This window comes from Trichogramma pretiosum, unplaced genomic scaffold (genome assembly GCF_000599845.2).
Source record: "Trichogramma pretiosum strain Unisexual culture from Peru unplaced genomic scaffold, Tpre_2.0 scaffold19, whole genome shotgun sequence".
In the NCBI taxonomy this organism is placed as follows: domain Eukaryota; kingdom Metazoa; phylum Arthropoda; class Insecta; order Hymenoptera; family Trichogrammatidae; genus Trichogramma; species Trichogramma pretiosum.
In genome coordinates, this window is record NW_019641707.1 from 2153893 (window position 1) to 2174308 (window position 20416).

The 20416-nt window shown below is 41.6% G+C and overlaps 3 protein-coding genes across 3 annotated transcripts; all 3 read left to right on the top strand.

Annotated features, from left to right (window-relative positions):
- The first annotated feature begins 2245 nt into the window (after positions 1-2245).
- LOC106650792 (lipase 3-like) lies at positions 2246-7506 on the top strand. The gene is made up of 8 exons (XM_014368993.2): positions 2246-2679; positions 3585-3783; positions 3857-3971; positions 4709-4958; positions 5240-5407; positions 5493-5577; positions 5658-5800; positions 5931-7506. Exons 1-8 carry the CDS (start codon positions 2449-2451, stop codon positions 6183-6185), a joined length of 1446 nt encoding a protein of 481 aa, XP_014224479.1. The 5' UTR covers positions 2246-2448; the 3' UTR covers positions 6186-7506.
- Positions 7507-11967: 4461 nt separating this feature from the next.
- LOC106650793 (lipase 3-like) lies at positions 11968-17257 on the top strand. The gene is made up of 8 exons (XM_014368994.2): positions 11968-12421; positions 13015-13222; positions 15370-15484; positions 15911-16154; positions 16321-16476; positions 16554-16641; positions 16761-16906; positions 16988-17257. Exons 1-8 carry the CDS (start codon positions 12299-12301, stop codon positions 17147-17149), a joined length of 1242 nt encoding a protein of 413 aa, XP_014224480.1. The 5' UTR covers positions 11968-12298; the 3' UTR covers positions 17150-17257.
- Positions 17258-17879: 622 nt separating this feature from the next.
- Positions 17880-20107, top strand: LOC106650795 (lipase 3-like). The gene is made up of 7 exons (XM_014368995.2): positions 17880-18092; positions 18320-18512; positions 18598-18959; positions 19035-19208; positions 19282-19366; positions 19584-19726; positions 19801-20107. Exons 1-7 carry the CDS (start codon positions 17880-17882, stop codon positions 19981-19983), a joined length of 1353 nt encoding a protein of 450 aa, XP_014224481.1. The 3' UTR covers positions 19984-20107.
- The last annotated feature ends 309 nt before the right edge of the window (positions 20108-20416 follow it).

Consider the following 20416-nt stretch of genomic DNA (forward strand, 5'->3'; position numbering starts at 1 on the left):
TCGGTTATATAGCGATCATTGGGCGACGAAGACAACCAACGACGTCATACCGAAACTCCGCGGCGTGGAGAGAGGGATTGACGTCGGTATCTCGCTTTTTAGGCTTTCTCCGCAATCATCATCACGTGTATGCGTAAATCATGTTTTATACGATGTTTTTTATAATATGCTTACCCACAGCGCATGGCAGCTCGAACTACGCTGTGGAGTAGCAGCTCAGGATGCTGATGCATTTTCTTCTCGCTCGCTCGCTGCAAAATATACATACAAACAATCGCCGCTGCGCGTGGCTGCTACCGCTGTATAATTTCTTCGCTATGCGCGCCTCGATCGCCCGCCGAGTGATAGTCTCTAGGATTTTTACTCTTGGCCTCGCGCTGGGGACAAAAAATTGAGTAGTTATTTTGCGAGCTCGGTGCTAGGTGCTCGGCGCGCTTGAAATTGATTGGCAAACGATGCACGCTATACAGAGAGAGGGACTGGAAATATACATCGAGGCGCGCGTTTCGACACATATATCTCGCTCGTTTGTATATGAATACATTTTCAAGTAATCATGTTCTCGTTGGTTCTACACACCAGTAAATAAATATAGCTAGTCATTCGTGCATTCTGCATATTTAGAAGTGCGAACAACCGGCCCCAACGAAATTGCGCCATTTGGTTCAAACGATATCTTTCTCTCTCGGTCGGTCGCTCGCGCTCACTTAGCCATGGCACATAGCTCTCCGCGGTAATTAATCATAATATACAAATCGCACTTGCATGTGTGTGCCTGTGTACACATACACACTTACACACGTGGTGCGCGTGAATATATAAAAATAAATTTGCCAAGCGAACGAGGTATGTAACCATATTCCCCTCTCCAGTCGCTCTCTCGTGCGTGTGTATGTATTCCCATCGCGAAAACTTTTCTCACTCGCTCGCTCTCCATGCGTATATATATAAACCGATCGCGCGGCGACGCGTGCGAGAGCCGAAGATCGTCGCGCGCGCGTCCAAGGGGCACAAGCACAACTGTTATAACGCCGTATATACTGCGCTGTCGTTTGCTTTCAGCAACAGCAGCACGACGACGAGACGTCTTTCTCTCTTTCTCTCTGGTGCGTGACAAATGGTCGAACGTCCGCGCCGAGAACCGGCACTCTCGCGAGAACCAGCGTCAGGTCAACACTTCACTGATCGTGCACGCACGATCGAGTAGTCTCCCCCCGTTGATTCGTGCGTGTGTGTCTGTTTTTTTTTCGTGTGTTTGTGTGTGCGTACATTTATAAATGTATATTTCCAATCGAGGCGTATGAGACAGGGCTTGACCGACGATAGAAAGACGATAGTTGGTTATTGTGTAAATAAATAATAGCCCGAGCGGCTGCGATTTTGTGCAGTGTTCGAACGCGCGCCTCGGAGCTATCTGTGTCTGTATGTTTACGTGTCATTAGCCATTGCGAATTAATCATTCGCATGCATAATTGCGAGGCACAATAGGTATATTAAGTTGCGCGTGGAAATCGGAGCGCGCATCTCTCTCTCTCTCTCTCTCTCTTTTCGAACGATACACATTGTGTTCGATCGACTCACACGTTCGTATATATGTGCGCGCGTGTGTGTATACTTATATGCGACGAGCGCCAGAGTGTCGATTATTGGCGTCTATATAGATGCACGCAAGTGCGTTGACCCCATTGTCAACGAAGAACGAAGACGACGACGTCCAAGACAACGCGAGTGCGAGAATTTAAATTTAAACCCGCAAGCCGCCGAGTGCGCGTCCAGTTATAAGCCTGGGGTCGGCCGCGCGGCGACCAAATTCCTTCGCGCCGATTCGTTTAAAATTGAGCCAAAAAAGACTAGATGCGCGATTTGCATGAATATACGAACGTTTGCATAAACTCAATATAAAGAAGCAGTTTCCGATATAAAATACAACGTAATATCGCTGTGGCTGCAGCTGCGTCGAAGAATTTCGCCGCCGATCGCACGTGCAGAATCCAAGGAAAAGCTTAAGTGCAACGGCACCATGAATTTTCCAAACGAGCCGATAAGCTGCTGCTGCTGCTGTTGCGAGCGAGCTGCATCGCTGCCGTTGCCGCCGCCGCAGTCGCTGCTGTTGCAGCTATTGCCGCTCGCCGCTGCTGCGGCTGCACTGCCGCTGGCAAGATGTCAACAGTATTTTTTCTCCACGTCCGAATCGGGAAGCTATGTGCTCGTTTAATTGTCGGCACAAACCGAGCGCCGTCTTTGACGCGTCGTCCCGCACATCGCACGCACCGCGAGAGAGAAGCAGAAGACGACCACGATTTCGCCGGCCGCATCAGTAGCACAAGCCGCCGCGCACACGAGGAGATTATAAAGTTCGCTTTCTCTCTCTCCCTTTTCTCTCTCTCTCTCTCTCTGTTTTTCCTCTCTCTCTCTATCTTCCTCTTTCTATCTTTCTCTTGAAACAAGATGTTGCTTGGTACGAGATTGCAAGCAGTGGCGATCTTATCGATGTCGCTGTTGCTCCAGCTCGCCGAGTCGAGAGTTTGCCAGACTTGCCGAAGATCGTCGACGGCGAAAAATCAAATTGCATCGAGGAGACAGTTTCAGAGACAAATAGCAACGACGACGACGATCGCGACGGCAGCAGTGGCGGACACGACGGAGCCGAGGACGCTCTTGCCCGCAACAGAAACTTTTGTGAGTTAACGAAGTTCTATATGCACTGCTATCTAATTTTTTTTATCGTCAACGAATTGATTAGACTGAAATTGCGAGCCAATAACTTTTTGCGTGAATTCATTTTTCAAGTGAAATCAAAAATGAATACATTGTTTCAAAAATAAGTATCATCTTAATATAAATCACTAACGATTTTGAAAAAACATCACCTTCAAACTGACTCGTTCATAATAAGCTTTATTATTAATCTTTTTTTTTCTTTTTAAATGTATCCCGGTCAATGCTCAACGCTCCACGCGTTATTCAAATCACTAGGGAGCGTAAAAATCATAAAAACATGGTGAATCGCGATGCTATTTGCGTACAAATGCACTTTTATAACGTCGATTCTAATATTAAGCCGACTAGGCGTCGTGTGCATTTTTTGCTTTTCCCAAAAATTGCGAACCCGTGCGATAAAAACTTCATTAAATTTATACATCGCGCGCGCTCGCTCGCAGCACGACGCGCATCCTTCACTAATGACGAAACTCGTATAATGCACGCGAATTTAAAATGACCAGAAATAGCTTACGGTAATCTGGAAGCGTTAAATTGATCTTCTAACCGGTAAAACACGTGTAGGCAATTAAAGTTTGTTTGGTTCCGAGGCCTTATGAAATGTATTAATAATAAATGATATTCGAAAGTAGCTTATTAGTTCTCCGACGTCTATAACACACCACCGCGCGCGCGTCTTATCATTTTCCGCGATCTTTGCACTTATGCGGTCCGGATTTGAAGTGATTGCGAGGTGTCTCGTTACTGTCCAAAAAGGTATGCGGTAGACTTTTTGGACGCGGCTCGGCGCGGTAATTGATTTCACCCATCATAATTTACCGCGCGTAATTGCACACTGACGAGTTTTCATTGAAAAATTACAGATCGATCTCGTTCGATCGACAGGATATTACGCCGAGGAGTACAATGTCACGACTTCGGATGGGTATATCTTGACCATACACAGGATGCCCGGAAGTCCGAAAAAGCCGCCCGCAGCCAATAAGCCGGTTGTTCTCATGGTGCACGGGCTTCTGGCAGCATCCGACATTTGGGTACTGCGCGGTCCCAGCGAAGATCTAGGTAATTTTTGCATTGCTTTATTTCAATTTCGTGCTTCGAATCATTGTTTATTTTGTGTGCATGGAATTTTTAGCATTCATGCTGGTAGACGCGGGCTACGACGTTTGGTTCATGAACACGAGAGGAAATTTTTACGGTAGACGCCACAAACGATTGACCCCCAAGGACTCTAAATTTTGGCGATTCAGGTATGTAACAAAATTTCGGATACAAAGAAAATGAAATGCTAACGATGACAATTTTTTTGTAATAAGAAAATCTTGCAAAAATGATTTACGTCAGGCCATTAACATATAGATAGAAAAATGGCTCAAAATAACTTTTATGCAACGCTTAAATATGTCACCATTATCGTTATGATACCTGAAACTATTCGCTTTCGTAAAGCGCGCGTGTCACAATTATTTTTCATTAAGATTGTTCTCCACGCGAGTGTCCATAAAATTGCACGCGCGCTCGTACATGCGCGCCGGACGGTCCAAAGGTTCGTTTGCGTCGAGAGCAATTTTATTTTACTGACTATATTGGGTAATACCGATCGTTTATCCTTGAAAATAGTAACTAACCATGACGTGCATCTTTGGCACAAATAGCAAACGACGAAGACCTGATATTAAAGGCTCAATTTGCGCAAGCCAATTGGTCTTTGGAATTAGCATATCATATCGCTTATCTCGAGTTGAAGTGTTTCGCCGAATGCGAAACATTGTTGCATAAAGGTAAGCAACATTTTAGAGTGACGCTCGGCTCGGACGAAGTATGAAATTAAAATATGCCAAGTAGATTTTCCGAGAATTTCACCGAGAGTTTTAGCTCCGAAATAAAATCGATTCTTGCACCATAAAAGCCACGAACGCATACATCCGTTTTTCCTTGAGGCTGAGGTAAAAATCGTTCTCTCTTTTTTTCTACTTTTTACGTATAGCTGGCACGAATCCGGTATGTACGACATGCCGGCGACGATCGATTACGTCCTTACCGCCACTGGGCAAAAGAAATTGTCGATGGTCGGCCACTCGATGGGCACGACCATGGCGCTGGTCCTGTTGTCCTTGAAGCCCGAGTACAATGCCAAGGTCGAGATCGTCGTCTCGTTCGCGCCCATCGCCATATTCACGCATCTGCTGCCGGGCCCGGTGAACACGATGGTCGTGCGATATGGAAAGCAGTTGCAGGTGTGTACGCAAGCATGTACTCTCTCATATATTATGATTTATGTCACGGTACACGAATGCGACTTCTTTATTGTTCGGGGAATGCCATTAAACTGCGCGCGCGCGCGTCTTTATACGACGCCGCGATGCATTTGCATGGCTCTGTGATTGACAGTTGCTTTGGAGATAGAAAAAAAGTGACTGAAAAATAACGCTGCGCAAAGTATGTACTCGAGTGTGAATTTAGGACGGACGTCTTTTGAAATCAGTCAAGATTAATGTGCACGTGCTTTACATTTCAGAAAACGCTGAAAGCCTTGGGAATTAACGAAGTTTTCCCCAGGAATCCGACCCTTCTCGGCCTCTACGCGACCATTTGTCAGACGCCGAAAATAGAGATATTGTGCCAAAAGTTTGCTTTGAGCAGTGCTGGATTACTCAAGTCCAGTAGCTTCGATGCCTTTCATATGGTAAGCAGTCGTTCGAATGCAAGTTTAGTTAAAATGAAATAAAATTCAACACATAAGCTAATGTGATATCACGTTTCAATTGCAGAACGTGATGAACAAAGTTTTGAGACACTATCCACAAGGATCGTCGCTGGAAACTCTCCTGCATTACCGACAAATTCTGATGAGCGGTAAGGAATTTGTCGCTAACTAATTAAAACTCATACATCCGCGAACGCACAGCTGATTTTAATTGTTTTTAATTCCGCAGGAAAATTCCGCCAGTACGACTTTGGACCGGAGAGGAATTACATGCGCTACAAAAATGTCACACCACCGGAATATCCCATCGAGAAAATCACCGTACCGTTCGTCCTTTATTACGGGATGAACGACGCATACACAACTAAAGAGGTAAATATAGCAGCGCAGTTCCGCGTCAAATCTAATTATCTTCAATATATATGAGAGACTTGCTTCTCTGAATATAAAAAAAAAAAAACAAAGAAGCGTTAATTGTGCATTATAACGAAAAAATCATCAGGATGTGCACGCGTTGATGTCGAGGCTGAAGATAGCCGAGGGCAAAGAGGTGCAGCACGACCGCTTCTCGCATCTGGACTTTTTGCTGTCGAATCTGACGAAGCCGCTAGTCTACCGAGACGTGATGCACGCCATCGAGGTTCACCATCGAGGAAAGCCAAGTAGCAGCAGCCCAGCAACAGCAGCTGCGGCCAGCAGCTCGGGGGCCAAGGCGAGCGAGTACGGCAGATTAGCGCCCAGCACAGTGGCGGTATGACGAACGATTTGGCCGACGATCGCGATGATCTCCTTGCGAACGCTGATTCCAATCTTTATCCGTGCATAAATAACGCGATGCAATCGAATATTTATTGCTTAATCGATGCATTGCGTGTTACATGTTAAATATTCAGATAACTGAGAGGTAATACAAAAGTATTTCAAGGGTTCATCCGAATGTCGCAGCGATTGTAGAGTCTTTATTATTATGTTGTCTTTATAAGCTTTGTGATTTTAGATTACCAATCGAGCATCGTAGATTAAATTTTTGTGTACTGTTGTTTTTAGTCAGATCTCACGCTTGTTGGCTGCAATGGTTTTGCCTTGACATTGAAAATACGCTGACGAAATATTTAGTCAATTACAATAATTTAAGACAAAATATTCATTACTTATAATTACATTTTCACCATGTGTATAGTTTCTGTAGTCACTTGAAATTTTGAACTTAAATCGTGTTCAATATATTTGTAAAATTATGATTGAGATAGTAGCTTTCAAAAATCATTAATGATATCTACGGAAAAAATTGAATTACCCCTGGTTGAAATGCACAGCATAACATAATTGAAGTCTTCTCCACTAGATGGTTAGTACCTTTATCTGTAAATCTGCGAGTGAGAAAGTTAAAATAATTGTATTAAGTCAAACATTATATGTCCATGAAACATTGAAAAGATTATTCTACCAGGGATAATATTAATTTCACCATACGACGAGCTTAAATTTTGAGCTAAAATATTTGTTCGGGTAATTTAAATTTTATTATTTACACTTTAAGAATAGAATATTTAAGCTATTTGATAAAAATTTATTATAAATAATTTTCACAAGCTAGAAGAATCCAAGAAATCATTCGTTAAAATGTACATCATTCATATTCACTTATTTACAAATCGATAAGTGCGCAAAATAAGATCACAAATTGTTGAAAAAAAAAATTAAATGTATGTTACAGTACACGCGTGACGATGAACGATTCTAGTCACGCACTTTGCATGCGATTTCTGTGCGCATTATTTTTATTAACGTTCACGAGTCACGCGGACGCCATACAATTTTTGCCAATGCAACGTCGAGTGCGCTTTTGTCTATATAGTAGCGAAGAGAGAATGAAAAAAAATGTAAATGCACGTCACGCGTGCATTTTAAGTTTTGAATATTTTTTCCATTGAAGTTCTATATACTCGATAATTACTCGTATTTTGCGTTATTTGAAGACGATTGTAAATCATTACCATTTTTTCGTATGCTCATATTTTTGTATATAAAAATTAATCATTAGCTTAGTCAAAGAAATAAAGCGAAAGGACATTTTTCTTTAGATCATTCCATGTTATTATACATGTATTTTATAATTATCAAAAACTGTAGTGTTTTCTTAATCAATAAATTAAATTTGGTGACTGAAAATTTACGATCATAGATTAAATCTGTACATTCTCGTACAAACAATATTAGACTAAGAGGGAAAATTTTTAACAACGATTAAAAAACGTATTTTTGATAAATGCCCCCCTTGTCAAATAACTTAGAAAAAGTATGCGCCAGTCCATAAATTGCGATGAATCGATTAAAGGCGCGGTAGGTAGAAATCGAGCCTCCAATCACGGCTACTTTAAGTAAATCATACGATTTCGATTGTAAACATGAGCGCGCTTTTACAAACAAATTATTCCAACCCAATTGATAGATAAACAAAAAGCGTGCGAAACTAAGCATTCCTAATTCGACTTAACGAGAATGATCAATATTTTGTTCAATTAATACACATGAAATTGTACGTATACAGTCGTACGATCGCGATCGATCGATGAGTAATCGCCAAAAAATCTACAAATACACAAACACGTTCTTTCGGTTTCCTCATAACTATCGTCATGAGGTGATAATTATTTAATTGCATACATAAATCAATCGATCACTTATGTAATTTGACATTTTCGTGTGCATCGTTTTGTTTACATATTTTGTTAATCGTCCTCATCTAAAAAGACGTAATCGCTTTTTTCTAGTGATAATTTGTTATTGCGCATTTAAGTTGTTGTTGAGGTAGATGTAATGACGGTGGCAGACAAAACAGTGGAATAGTTGTATGCAAGTGAGCAAAAAAAAGTAAATATACATGAGAAAATACTCGGCAAGTGTACTTGTCACTCTTGAAATTGTTCCCACGAATAAATTGTCAATTCATTTGCCCGAGAAATAGAGAGAGAGGGAGGGAGAAAGTTTTGCAAACGAATTTAAAATAATGGGCATACTGTAGTCAGTGGTTTTTGTGATTCTTTTGAGCAATTCAACGCGGTCAGGTCGCGTTCGGCAACTTGGCTGCATCGTATTCTATAAAGTAGCTTATCTGAGAAGGGGAAAAAAATTTAAAGCAAACAGTTTTTCTTGGCCTCGAGCGAGATTTCAAAATAATTATTTCGATAGACGAAGAGTCATTTATGAATATGGATTTTCATCGGAAATAAACAAGATGGATTGTTGAATGCGAATCAACTGAGGAAGCGGTACGTACAATAGCCACACGATCGTGCAAACTTTTCAAAAGAGCTGCTGCTGCTCATCCATTTGCGAAACTCGTTTGAATGCGCGTTCAGCGGAGGAGAGCAACATAAATCCATCTCGCTCTCAAAGCCTCATCAAGTTCAATTTTCCATCCTATTGCAATTATTTTACGTGAAGAAATATGAGACATTTGAACAACTTCGCACATTACTTTGCGCATACAATAACAAAGGGGACGACACGTCTCTTGCGACTATATAGCGAGTAACAATTAAAATAAAAAACGTGAAATTAGAAGCGCTAATGAAAAGCTGCCACCGTTCACAAGAATACAAGAGGCAGAAACAGCAGTAGCTCCCGTCGCTCATATGATATTTCACAAGAAACCCTCACGCAAGAGATGTAGTAGCGGTGCGTTTAAAACCGTTCATTTTTGTATCACGCCGCAGTCGTTGGCGTTCAATGGAGCAAAAAATGAAGGAAAAAACCTTTTTCCATCTTCGCAGCTCAATTATACCGTTCTTCCATAACTCTATTGTACTGTAAGAATAGTAAAGCACACAACAACAACAGCGGTCATTCATTAAAGACCTCATTTTTTGATAATAAATCGCCCCGATAATGGCGCATGAACTAGACATTAGCTTCAAGTGTTTACATATAAACATGAGCCGCGCGCTTGTATGGAAGTGTAGCAATCAACCTTGCGCGCATATAACACATACCTGTAAGTGCAGCAGTGCAACCAGAAGAAAAATCTGTACTTTCGAGTTGTAAAAAAAGACTGCGCACAGGCTGCGCGCATAGTCGGAATCGTGGTGACCTTGCGGTATCGCGCTAAACCGGAAATTGAAAGTAAACATATACCAGCGCGAGTGTATCTATCATATATTAAGCGCTCTTTGCATCGCTCGGCTATTTGCATTCATAGAAATAATTAAAAGTACCTCTGCACTGACACTAAGTGGGACGCAAACTTATACGGATCCGAGTAGTTTTTAATTTTGTTCATTAATTGTTGGGTTGAGAAATGGTACAATTGGTACGCTATCGGAAAAGTTATTAGTCAACGTCGAGAATCACATGTATCTTGTATGAAAATTAGTGCTACTCGAGGCGACTAAGTTGAGTAATTGAACCGCGAACGTTGTTAGATATACATTTTGAATTGCCTTGAAACCACAAAATAATCCACAGTATACTAGTCTAATTTTTATTTTAACAAACAACTAGCCCATCAGTTAAAAAATTAATGACATAACGAAGTCAGATCTTCAACGAAAAAAAGGACGATAAGAAAAAAAATTACAAAAGCAGCTGGAAAGGCACTTGGTTACAATTCCTTTTTGAAACCACGGCACATAATGCAACGTTATCAGAAGGAGAAATAATACGTCTATATTCGCTTTAATTGTGGCATATAGCTCGATAATATAACGAGCACGGCTTGTCTATTTTCATCATGCAACTCGAGCAACGGCCGGAATGTTGAAAATGCAGCTAAAGCTACATCAAATTATCCTTACGCTCTAATCTGCTCATTTGAATCCGATACTGTTTTCAAATCACGGAGCAATTTATTTTATCATAAATTCTACATAATTACCCAGATTGTGGCTAAATGAATTTATATGAAGATGTATTATTAATAGCGATTGAGAAATTCTTATAAACACTTTCGAACAATTACAATGTCAGCTTTACACGAGTATAACAATTATGCAAATAAAAAGTGAAGTAATGTTTGAGGGAAAAACGTAAACACAAACATTTGTGTGACATATGGAAACGTAAATTGTGACAGGTTGACCGTGTGTCGTACGCTTGAAATTTTCAACGAGGACTATCCGCGCATTGTCTTTTCCAATTTTTCATTGTATATTCATGCAAACTTCCTATTGTTTTTTTCCATGCCATATACACACATACGCCTGGTCTATATGATACTTTCACTTGATATTATTGTTGAGTATCATCAATTATGCACGGACTATGATTATAAGCAGAAGAGAGTGAAATTCATATAGGCCTAATCTTACGCGCGATAAAATAATTATGACATAAGCATGCCAAAAGAAGTATTATATCGCGCGAGCGAAACTAAGCTTGCATAGACACGCGCGCGGTATATATCGTACACCTGTATACAACACACAGCACTTGCACGCTATAATTGTTGGTTTTAGCGACTTGATAACGACGAGGAGGAAAAAAAAATAGAGCTCACCGAGTAAAGAAAAAAAATTATGGTCTCGAATTCATGTTTACAATGTATATAATGCTGGTATATAATGGATGATCATCGCGATAGACATCTCCATTTCGATTTGTATAATAAAAGCCGTAGCCTTTGATTTTAAATGTGCGGTGCCGTCGCGGACGTAATTCGCAAATGATCTTGAGAGAGATTCGAACCGTAGAAGAAGACTTTTTTTGATGATTTCAAAGTGCGAGCGTACTTGATCTACTTGAACTTTCTAGACGTTCATCGTTCTGCTTATTTTGTTTGACATTGCTTAGCAATATCGAAACTTACATAAATGAGCACTAAATTAATGGCTTGATAAAGTTCGCCTTTCGAGGTAGACCCGTAGGTTGAAATTTAGCGCAACCTTGGCATTCTTTGAACGGGCAAAAAATGTAAAGATCGGTTGATATCTATGATTGTGATGTGCCATGCAGCGGCAGTGGATAAGAACCGCACGCAGGTTTTGCGAAAGAGAAAAATTTCCAAGTAATTCTTCTCGAGGATGATATTTTTTTTGTACATCGTTTCTCAAGCCGACAGATCAAACGCGGACAGGAACATGCTCTCGGGCGCGCGCGCTCATAAGGTTCGAACACGCGGACAATCGCGCGAATGCACGAGTGCACAGAGCAGCGTACACGCGATCATGCGTATATTCAGTACCATACCGTATATAAACGAAGGAAAAAGGAGCGCGCGAGTGGAAGGTAGGCGGTATTATAGGGGGTCGTCCTTACACACACATACACACACCGCAGCAGCAGCAGACTTATGTACAGAGAGTCGCGATACACGCGCGGCGCGCATACACATATACAGGCGCGTCTAAGGACATCATCGAGAGCGCGAAGAGCCATACAGCACACAACGTGCAAGTGCAGCGCGCCTGCAGCAGATCGCTAAGCTCGTGGCGCGGAGAGCCTCGAGAGAGTATATACGCGATCGGTAGGCAGCGAAAAACCTACACGAGGCTCGGATAGCGGCGCGGTGCAGTAACGCGCCAGCACTAGTCCAGTGTGCATATAACAACAACGCAAGCACCGCCACTGCACTTGAGCCGCGTGTAGCCGCCAAGTATATAATATATCGCACACTCGACGCCGAGCTACGATTTTACAACCCGACCCGGCTATACCCAATTTTTCTCGCATTGTTCTTCGCGCGCATTTTATGTACGGCGGGTTCGCATGCAAAACTCGAAATAAACGCCATACCTCTTTTTGAATCAAAATTGTATGATATAAAACGGGTGCCGCAGTGTGCTTATCTCCGTGTGTTCGTGCGTGGGTGCGTTTTGTAAAACAAGTGCCAGGACGTTGTTTTATATAATATATCGGTGCGTGCGATCGAGCATGTCGCCGGTTACATTGATCAGCGCCACCGCTACCGCCGCGGCTGCGATTGCGCTGCTGCTGGCTTCTGTATCTCGGATCCACGCCAAACTGGATCCTAATCCAGATATCGAGCTCAAGACTGTGAGTGATTGTAAATTGACATAAGCCAATATACAAAACGGGCGAAACGCGCGCAAAATTCGACGATAGTCGCGTACGCGCCGCGCACGTGTTTTACGTATATAAACTAATTCGCTTACAGAGATTTGTGTACACATATTACAGAAAGTTTAAAACCACCGCCGCGTGCTCGCGGAGCAGCTCGTTATACAATCCGCCTATCTATGGCCGGCTGCCGCTGCCGCGTGGTTGTGTTTTTAATGCCGTTTTAATATAAGTGTCATGCTGCCGCATTGTTGCATTAAGCTATATTTTTACGTACGGGCGAATTTCGCCAGGAGTGTGGCAATTCTTGCCTTTATTTTTTTTCTTCTCGGCGCCGGGCTCTCGTTGAATATCCTAAACGATTATATCGGAATGACGCTTGCGGTAAATTTCAGCTCGAATTTTTCTCGCGTACATGTATATATTTACTTTGTCGATTCGCGCGCGAGTGCTACACCGCGACAACGTTACAATATTTCATTTGCTTTTGCGGTCCATGACGAGCACGAATAAATGATTTATGTTTTTTTGTTCCTCTTCTATTCCTTCGATCGCATGTTTGCATGCAGGATGAATTGGCGAGAAAATACGGCTACCCGTTCGAGGAGCACACGGTCATAACCGACGACGGCTACATCTTGGCTCTGCACAGAATTCCATTTGGCAGAAACGACTACGATGGATATTATCCGAGAAGACGATCGGCGGTACTGCTGATGCACGGCTTGGGCGGCAGCTCCGCCGATTGGGTTCTCATGGGGCCAGGCAATTCTCTGGGTAATATCATTTTTCAAAATACGATGCAAAAACGATCTTCTCGAAGATTTTTCGAGAAACGCATAAAGCATCGTTGCTTTCACTTCGTGTACGCAGTGGTTGCAATATAGAGTTCAATGATTTTTATCGGTATCGAAGCTTGAAGCTCGCGGGCGCGCGTTTATATATTGAGTATTGTGCTCACGCTCAGTTGACCAGGGTCAAGGAAATAAAAATGAATTGAATTCGAGGTCGTTGAACGTAATCGCGGGGCTCCCCTTACAGACCTTGGCAGGATTGCAAGAATTCCCGTTAATCTTTTTACTATATATAAGCGCGCAGCAGGCCGCGGGAGTGCACTAAGCACCCATGGGATTTATAATACGCGCCCGTGCGCTCCTAGATCGCCGAATGGTGTACATAAAAAATTCATATATACTTTGTTTCTTTGTTAGTTGGCCGGGTAATAACCACCACATCTGCGCGAATGCACGCGTGTGCGGTTTTTGCTACCTCGCGCGCGCGTAGAAAATTCATACATATACAATTTAATTGGGATAACATTGTCGGCGGCGAAGCCTCGCGCGACTTTTTCTACAAACCTAAATCGAGTCGCGCGCGCTAGAAAAGGCCGCGATGATGAGCTCTGCGCGCGCGCGTCGCTGTAAAAAAAGCGTCATGATGAGATATCTTCGGTGAAACTACGGCACGCACACATTGCACTGCACATACACAACGCGGAATGATGTTGCGAAATTAACGCACGCAGGAGAAATGTTACTCGCTCGGCTCGGCACGTCGCGATCGCGCGATGATGGTCATTTGCCGCCGCGCACCGCGATGTAATTCATTATTTATTTATTTATTTATAACGCACCGAGAGAGTCTTTCGACTGCAGCTACGATGGCATACAATTTTGATGTGTATCGAATGGAAAATGCATAACTACACACTTGGACATTCGCTGGAATATAACGAGCGCGCGCGATATATTCCTGTATAATATACGCAACTGCGACTTGCTTGCACGAGAGTCGAGCCAAGTTTTCTAACAAAAAAAACTTTGCAATCAGTCGAAGTCGCAGTGCGTGCTGTTTATACAACTTTGTGTTGGCTATGCGTACAGGTGTCAATCACCGTTTCGAAAAGCCATAGACAAATTAGCATTGAGTTCGCGCGCGGAAAAACTATTTTGTCACCGAGTCACCAGCAAAAATTACTCCTTTCTCATGTAAAAGCGGACATTGTCGGTAGATTAGCTCGAACGAAACACAAAACTGCATGCTTGCGACAATTGGACGATTCGGAGGTGCGCACATTATAAATGTTTGTAACGACTGCGAGGCGCGCGCGGACACCTTCGAGCGCCCATTTAAGTGCAGGCGCGCGCTCATTTCGAATTCCGCGTGTTACGCGCGCTCAGCTTGCAAGAGCCACTATGTGAGTGTAGTGCGCGAGGCTATTATTCAGTCTTCACCTACTCCATATATACATCTGTATGGGTAAGCGTTACACGCACGCATGCACATGTACAACTATTAGCTCGGCCACATGTACTGCAGCTTGTGTACATACGCGCGTAGTATGCACTTCGACGATACGTACATGATGCACGCCGTGCACGAAATATACTCGCGGCCGAAAAATCACTGCCGCTGGTTATCCTTCGGCTCTACGCGCGCGTATATACGGCGTTCACCTATATCTCCTACACGCGCGGCGCCCGCTCGCGAACTCGAGAGACTTTGTTTCTGTCTCATTTTTTTTCTCCTCTCCTTTTTTTTGCCGTCATTAAGGAGCTCGCTGGTACTCGGCACTGCACCGCGCGAGCTGTCACGTTCGTTTTTCACTTGAACTTCGCGAGAGCCGCAGGATTTGTTCAAGGGTGCTTACTTTCTATAAAAGAAATAGAATCTGCGGCAAAGGTGAACGATTGGATATTATTTAAATTTATATGTATTTGCGACATCAATTGCTGCGCGCTGCAATTAACGTAGGAGTGTTGCGAGTACTTTTTTTTATTTTCCATGAAAAATCTCAATTTTATGAAACTCTCCGAGTGTTTATGCAAATTAATCTCGTTGATTGATCAAATAATCGTTTTATTTATTTATTTTTATTCGTCATTTATACATACGACTTATGCTTTTTTTATGGCTTGTTACAGCATACATTTTAGCCGATTCTGGATACGATGTTTGGCTTGGTAATAATCGAGGAAATATTTACTCGAGAAACCACACGTCTATGATTCCGACCGATCGCTATTTTTGGGACTTTAGGTACGATATAAAGTACGATAACATTAAAAAAAAAATAATACTGTCAAGTATTGATGTTATTTCATAAATCAATAGGCAGAAGAGCGCCTAATGCTATCTTCAATACGGTTTTGTTTTTTTAAATTTAAAATTTCAATATTTACTTGAGATTTATTGAAATTAATTATTTAATCAAGATTATCAAACTCGAATAATAAGCTTGTTTCAACAAAATCTCAGTTTTAAAACCATGCGTGCAAATCGTTGATCGAAATTTTTAATCTGAATAAAGATCTGATGACGGAATCAACAAAAACAAAAGAACAAGCTTTATGACTTTAATGATAATGGGTAAAAATTTGACCGAGTACTGAACGAGTACCCAAGAAATTCTAAAAAAAATAAATCATTTATGAATTAAAAATATCATCCTTTTCGCTATCGCAGTTACCACGAGATGGGCATGTTCGATCTGCCGGCGAGCATCGACTACATCCTGGGAGCGACGGGTCGACGCTCGCTGCTCTACGTCGGTCACTCGCAGGGCACGAGCCAGTTCTTCGTGATGGCCTCGTCGAAGCCCGAATACAACGGCAAAGTCGCGCTGGCCGCCGGCCTCGCGCCAGCAGCCTTCACTGGCTATCTGCGGGGTCCTATTACGCAACTCACCAAGTTGACATACTTCGGCGTGGTGAGTGCACTGCTCTACTGCATATGCGTGCAGAGGCGCGATGGAAATCTTTTCGTGTCGCGCGCACATTTGTTCGAAACCGAGCTCTTATTTCTTTTTTTTTTCTTCTTTTTTCCTTCTCTTTATTTTTTTTTCATATCTTCTCGAACGACACATCGTTTCGCAGTGGGTAGGCGAGAACTTCGGCTATCCGGAGTTTGGCTCGCGCTCGCGCTGGGGCAGATTCATCTCGAGGCTCCTCTGCCAGAGCGCCGCGCCGACCCAAATATTCTGCAGCACCAAGTTCTATCTGCTGGCTGGCTTCAGTCCGGACATCGATTTGGTATTGTATCGCTTTTCGTACAATAGTTTTATAAAAAAAAATACGAGATAAATGTACACGATATCGCATCGTTGCAGGATAAGTTGACGGTAATAGTAGGTCACATACCTGCTGGTGCCTCTTGGAAACAATTGATTCACTATGGTCAAGGCTACATAAATCCAGGTAAGAGTTTGCTTATCAACAAAAAAAAAAATTGAGAGAAGAAAAAAAACGTTTAACTGCATTCTAGCGCGAGCATTTTTCATTGACGCAACAATTAATTATTTTCTCGTCCCACGCAGGCTATTTTCGTGCCTTTGACTATGCCGACAGAAGGAAAAATACTTTGATGTACGGGTCCCCCATACCGCCGGAATATAAATTGAGCGCGATTACGGCTCCACTGGCTCTATTCAGCAGCAACAACGATTGGCTAGCAACGCCCAAGGTAAAAATTCTTCGACATCGACGTTTGCTTATACGATATATCTGCGTACAATATTGATTGATGTGAAAATTTTTTTTGCAGGACGTAGAGCTGCTGAGTAATAAACTGCGCAGCGTCGTGTTTCACAAAAAAGTCACGGAGAACCGATTCAACCACTACGACTTCCTCTGGGGTAGGACAGCGCCTCAGATAGTCTTCGAGCCATTGCTCCGACTAATGGAGAAATATCGATACGTCCGATAGTTCATAATTTAATTATATCATGTCATAATCGATTCCACCGCCATTTGTGCATTTAACAAATCATTCTAGTCATCGTTTCGAGAGCGCGAGAAAGAAAAAGAACGAGAGAAAGAGAGAGAGAGAGCTCTAATTTATGTAATATACTCATAAGCAATTGTAGTAGAATAGTTGTATTTTATTTACTTGCTAGGCTATGAATAAAATATTTTTTCTACCAATTTATGCGTTCAACTCTTTTTGATCTTATGTCTTCCTGTGTGTGAATGTGTCAACTCGCGAGTGCAAAACAGCTTTTTGATGCCACTTAAGTGCGCACAAGTGTAAACTTAACCCACTGCTTTTATCGCATATTAATATTTGATCAATTTGATCAATAACGCGCGAGGCGTATATCGTTTTTTTGTTACACTCGAAGAAAGCCAAACAACTTTCGATTGGCAAACTATTAATAACAGAAAACACAACAGAAAATAATAAACGAAATTACCTAAAACTCGTCGAGATAAGATTGTTGCGTTTCGCCGCGGCTCATCATGTATATCGCAAATCTGATTAGGCCGATCGCGATCGCGACCTTGATTAATTTGCGCGCGCGCCTCCGTGATAAACGATTATGTTCATATAAAATCGTGCGACCAACCGCACAGTTTCTCAAATTTTGTTTTGCCGGCCACGCAAAAGGGTGTATGTGAATCAGCAGCAGCAGAAGCCGCACCACAATATATACAAGATGGACAAGTCAGTGTTTTTGTTGCTGCTGGTTTCGTGCGCGACGTTGGTGCCTGTCATAAGTGCTTGGCCAAACTTTGGAAGACCAATTTTGGAAGACAATTTTGATGAATTTTTGTCCAAACCGATTTACGTCAACAACATTATACCGGATAATTTCAAATACAATGGGACGAATGATTTAAGGAATAAAGCGGCGGCAGAGTCTAAAGTAGTGAGTAAAAGTGTACCTCAAGCCAGTGTGTTGATATTCGTTCAATCAAACTTTGACATTTAATCGCGATGGACTTCAATAAGCGTATCAGTGCATTTTTGTGTTTATGTTTATCTGTTAATCGGTCATCAATCTTTTTATCACGTTTAAAATTGAATGCCTCGCGTGCGGACTCGAGTGTTTCATTTTGATCATGGAAATAAACAATCGCACGATCGTTGTTTTAGCCGCAATGGGTCGCTTTTCATGGATACGAGGTTGAGGTGCACCACGTTACGACTGAGGATGGCTACGTTCTCGAAATGCACAGGATCTTAAGAAGAGTGAACAGTGAGGCTAACAATTACACGATTTTTTTGCAACACGGTATTTTGACCTCATCGATGGATTGGGTTATAGCTGGCCCGGAAAAAGGATTAGGTAAACGAATTAAGGAATTTTATTATTATATTTTTTTTTGCAAAAGAGATCTATCAAAATTCACGCGGAATCTTTCCTATCGCAGGTTTCCTTCTCGCTGACCAAGGCTACGATGTCTGGATGGGCAACGTCAGAGGAAACACGTATTCTAGAAAACACGTGAAGTTATCAACCGACGACGGTGCCTATTGGGACTTTAGCTGGCACGAGATGGGGCTCTACGATTTACCGGCAATGATCGACTATGCTCTGGCGAAAACCGGACAGAAAAAGCTATTTTACATCGGCCATAGCCAAGGGACCACAGCCTTCTTCGTCATGACCAGCATGAGACCAGAATACAATGACAAAATTCATACTATGTTCGCACTAGCTCCTGTGGTCTTTTGCAGCAACATGTTCAGTCCTCTATTCCAATTCTTGTCCAAAATTGAACAAAGCTACCTGGTAATTAAATCAAAAGATTCAATCTTGTACTTCACAATGAAATATAACTTGTATTAAAATAATATATTTATCTAGGGCAATATACTTGACTGGCTTGATGTACACGAGTTTGCACCGACAAATAAGCTCATATCCAAATTCGCTCACTTGATTTGCAGAAACGCTGCGTCCAAGAGCATAAAAATTGATAAGTTGTGCCGCAACTCAATGTTTCTCATTACTGGCTTCGATAGTGAACAGTTCGAAGATGTAAGTTTGAATATATTTTTAAACGCAATAACAGATAAAAATGAAAAACTGAACTTTTACGTTTTATTTTCAGGAAATACTCGATATAGTTTTCTTCCACATTCCTGCGGGAGCAAGCGCAAAACAGTTCAGGCATTTTGCTCAGCTTATTTATTCAGGTAAAATTTAATTTGATGATTTAGTTTTTGTGCTATTCCAATTTAAAGTAATATTTTGTCGTTGCCAAGCGAAATCATAATATTACTTTAGGCTGGGGGATTTATAAAAAAAAACTGTACTTGCACTGAGGGAGTGAAAAGTATACTTCTTTGTGCTGAGCAAAATATTTTAATTTTCAACTTTAACAAACCGTAATATAATTGAATGCTTCTTTAGGGTCTTTTCGTCAATTTGATTATGGATTTATCTACAACTACCAAAAATATGGCTCATGGTCTCCACCTCATTACGATTTGAGCAAAGTAACAGCTCCTGTGTCTCTTCACTACAGTTTGAATGATTGGATTTCCAATGAATCAGTAAGTCATTTGAACATAAATTTACAGAGATTTTAGTAATAATTTCTATAAACTAACACATTTTTTCATTGCAGGACGTAAGAATTTTGGGTCAAACATTGCCAAACATGATTGGTAAATATCGGCTACCCCACACAAACTTCAATCACGCTGACTACCTGTGGGCGAGGGATGTTAGAAAAATGTTGTACTTTAAGCTTTTATCGCTTATTAATAGAGAGACAGATGCGATCATCAAAAGAAACAATGCAGTTTAAGTCTGACGTTAGTAAAATGTTTGCGTGAATTTTTTTTCACGCTACTTTAGTCAAGTAATTTTTAAGTTTCCTTTTACACGGCTTTCGTGTGGAACGCTTCATTAAACTAAAAAAACGGAAGCTGCGCGTGTAATCTCAGTGTATGTGTAAAAAAATATTGTAGATTATAGTTACGAAACTAGTCACAACCACTTGGATAATTTTAAGAAATTTACAAAATGTATTACTATTTAAACGTCGATCTGTGACATGTATTTTTTTAACAAATAAAACGAAGAAAGAAAAAATTTTACATTGTATTCATTTTTCAAAGTTGATAACGTACATTGATCATGAATCATCGACCGACGACCCACTCATTACGTGAACTTGTCTCGAACAAATAAAAAGAAAAACACACGAAAAAAAAATTGAGTGCGTATCAAAAAATCCG